The sequence below is a fragment of the Otolemur garnettii genome, unplaced genomic scaffold (genome assembly GCF_000181295.1).
Source record: "Otolemur garnettii isolate 467f Iridium unplaced genomic scaffold, OtoGar3 scaffold00008, whole genome shotgun sequence".
Classification (NCBI taxonomy): domain Eukaryota; kingdom Metazoa; phylum Chordata; class Mammalia; order Primates; family Galagidae; genus Otolemur; species Otolemur garnettii.
In genome coordinates this window covers 11,367,731-11,371,396 of record NW_003852403.1, presented here as the reverse complement: position 1 = coordinate 11,371,396, position 3,666 = coordinate 11,367,731, and the positions used below count along the sequence as shown (strand labels likewise).

Here is a 3,666-nt window from a genome sequence, read left to right as displayed (position 1 = left end):
GTGGCATCACAGCTCACAGCAACCTCCAACTCCTGGGCTCAAGCAAGTCTCCTGCCTCTGCCTCCCAAGTAGCTGGGACCACAGGCACCCGCCACAATGCCCGACTATTTTTTTTGGTTGCAGCCATCATTGTTGTTTGGCAGGCCCGGATTGGATTTGAACCCACTGCCTTAGGTGTATGTGGATGGTGCCTTAGCCACTTGAGCCACAGGTGCCAAGCCACCAATTTCTTAATATACTCTTTTTATTGAGGAGGTGTTGGTGTATAGTTTTATAAAATGTATCATGTCTAAATTCATGTAACTATTGCCACAGTCAGGGTATCAAATCATTTTATGACCGCAAAGAAATTTCTTCTTGTTATCTCTTTATGGTTCTGCCCTTCCCTAAACTTAACCTCTGGCAACTACTGGTCTGTTCTCCATCAATGTGATTTTGTGACTTTGAGAGTTATGTAAGTGTATGTAACCCAGAGATAGAGCTCTTTTTACTTGCCACAGTGCGTTTGATAGCCATCCAAGTTGTGTGTATCATAGTTAATTCCTTTGTATTGCTGAGTGGTAGTCCACTTTATGGTTATATCATAGTTTACCTATTCATCTGTGGAGGGTGTTAGGGTTGTTTCTTGTCTTTTAATATTATAAATCTGTTATGAACGTTTTTGTCCAGGTTTCTGCATGAAGTTTTTTATTTCTCTGGATTAAATAATTAGTGGTGTGATTCCTTCCTTATTTTCGTGTCTGCGCATTTTACCAATTACTGATAAAAAAGGACTGTTAAAATTGACTAAGTTTATGCATTTATCTGTTTGCTTTGATTATTGTACAATATTCATTATTAACTTATCACAACCTATTTTGAATTTGTGTTATATAACTTTATTTTCCATATAAGGACTTTTAAAATCTAACTTTACTCTAGAATCAACCATGATCCATTAGGAGAGCCTGAGAGAAGCAGCAGTATGTTCACAGGTCAGAACCTCAAATTACAAAATCACTCAATAAACATGACAGATAAATCTCTAAAATACTCATGGTGAAGGCTGCACAGTCGTTTAGAGTAGGTTAAGGGCAGGACTCATGCATGGGCTTTTCCAGGACTTGCCACATGCTTTCTAATAATTTTGATTCATTTGTTTGTTCATTTATTTTTTAGAAATAGGGTCTCACTCTGTTGCCCAGGCTGGAGTATAGCAGTGCAATTATAACTCACTGAAGCTTTAAACTCCTGGGCTCACATGATCCTTTAGCCTCAGCCTCCTGAGTAACTAGGACTGTAGGTCTGACCACCATGCCATAGGGGGGTATCTTACTAGTTAGAGAGGATTAATTATCTGTCATGGTTATTGAGTATAGGACTTTGTTGTAATGGGCCTTTTTTTAAAAAAAAGATTTTGAAATTACTTAGCTTTAATCAGTAGCTGTTGAATATTATGAAAAAGCCATGTGATTTGGTTTCTTTTGTTATGTTTTGTTTCCTCCAATGTAAATATCATCCTTTAGAGAAAAAAATTAAAACAAAAGTAAAAAGTCATTTTTTTTTCTAAATGGCTTTGCTATTTCTAAAATGTCCGGTGTGTAATAGGCAAATCAGAGATTTAATAAGCCTTTGTTAGGTTTATTTTCAGGATGAAATGAAGAGTTTTTATATTTGTGTACATTTTACATGTCAGCTTACTTCCAGAAGTATTTCTAACTTGTGCTTTAATTTTGTTTGTATTTTTTTAGTGAAAATATCCTCTTTGGACTGGGAAATCCTCTGCTTGACATCTCTGCTGTAGTGGACAAAGATTTCCTTGATAAGTAAGTATTAAACTCTTCGTAGATACTAAGTGAAACTTTGAAGAAAACTTTTTTATTTTTTATTTTTTGAGACAGAGCCTCAAACTGTCCCCCTGGGTAGAGTGCTATGGCTTCACTGCTCATAGCAACCTCCAACTCCTGGGCTCAAGTGAGTATCCTGTCTCAGCCTCCCAAGTAGCTGGGATCACAGGTGCCCGCCACAACACCCGGCTATTTTTTGGTTGCAGCCATTATTGTTGTTTGGCGGCCCGGGCTGGATTCGAACCCGCCACCTTAGGTGTATGTGGCTGGCGCCTTAGCCGCTTGAGCCACAGGTGCCGAGCCTGAAGAAAACTTTTGAAGTGAATTTGCCATCAAACACCTTCAATTGGAGGAAAACTCAGGAAATTTGGAGGAAAACTCAGGAAATTTAAATCTGATAATAGTAAATGTATTACCATTTTTTTATAACTGACCACAATTTTCCCTGGAAAATTTGCATACGTTTATTCATTCTGATTGCTAATTTCACTTAAAATTTATTGTTTATTATTTGGAAGGAGGAAGTAACTGATTTGCCTAATGATTTAATTCCCACATTTTTAAATTACTATCCGTGAACTAAATCTAGAATTGTACTGTAACATATAAATGGGAGAAGAAAGAAAGTTAACGAAGATGATAATGTGCAGAGTATAATTTCAAGGCCGTGTATCTGCACTATTTGTCTCTCTCTCTCTTTTTTTTTTTCTTTTGTAACATAGTCTCACTCTGTCACCCTGGCTAGAGTGCCATGGTGTCATCATAGCTCACAGCAGCCTCAATCTCTTGGCCTCAAGATAACCTCTTGCCTTAGCCTCCTGAGTAGCTGAAGGCTCCCACTGAGATGTCTGGCTGATTTTTCTATTTTTAGTTTAGTTCTATTTCTTGGTTTTCTATACTTGGTTGTTCACGCTGGTCTTAAACTACTGAGCTCAAGCAATCCCCCCACCTTGGCTTCCCAGAGTGCTAGAATTACAGGTGTGAGCCACCGTGCCACTGTTTCTCTCTTAATAGTCACTTTCTGTGGTTTTAACTTAGTTGGGAAATCTGTCTGTGTCCTCAGATAAGGGGAGCATTACTGTATGTGGAAAGATTAAGTGGAAAAGGATTCATGATGAGAAATCAGGATCTCCCTCCCCTCACACATCCCAAATTCTGTGCCCAGGAAAAACCACATTTTATAAAAATTGGGCTAAAATTCATATGACATAAAATTAATCATCTTAAACATATTAAAGTATACAATAGAGTGACTCCCAGTATATTCACTGTGTTGTGCAACCGTCACCACTATCTGATGTTGGATATTTTTGTCCCCCCAAAATGAAAGCCTGTAATCATTAAGCAGTTGCTCACTATTCCTTCCTCTGCCCCAATTTTAAGGGAACCACCCCACCTGTATACTTTCTTTCTCTATGGATTTGCTTATTCTGGACGTTTTATGTAAATGAATCACATAATAATATGTACTTTTTGTGTCTGTATTGTGCCTGTATTTAGCGTAGTGCTTTCAGGTTCACTTGTGTTGTGGTGTTTATTATCACTGGTTCATTCCTTTTTATGATGGAATAATTTTAATTTTGTTTATCCATTTATTGATTGATGGACACTTGGGTTGTTTTTATTTTTATTTTTTTGATTTTTTTTTGTTTTTATTATATCTTTTTTTCCTTTTTTTTTTTTAAGAGACAGTTGCCCTCGGCAGAGTGCTGTGGCATCACAGCTCACAGCAATCTCCAGTTCTGGGCTTAGGTGATTCTCTTGCCTCAGCCTCCTGAGTAGCTGGGACTACAGGTGCCCACCACAACACCCGGCTATTTTTTCATTGCAGTTTGGCCAG

The 3,666-nt window shown here is 37.9% G+C and overlaps 1 protein-coding gene across 2 annotated transcripts in view; it reads left to right on the top strand.

Moving 5' to 3' along the window:
* The window catches only part of ADK (adenosine kinase), a 553,222-nt gene that overhangs the window by 45,189 nt on the left and 504,367 nt on the right, over positions 1-3,666 (top strand). For both annotated transcript variants that reach the window (XM_003783535.3, XM_023509646.1), the window contains exon 2: positions 1,731-1,805. In XM_003783535.3, the coding sequence (XP_003783583.1) occupies positions 1,731-1,805 (75 nt within the window). The remainder of the gene's footprint in view (positions 1-1,730; positions 1,806-3,666) is intronic.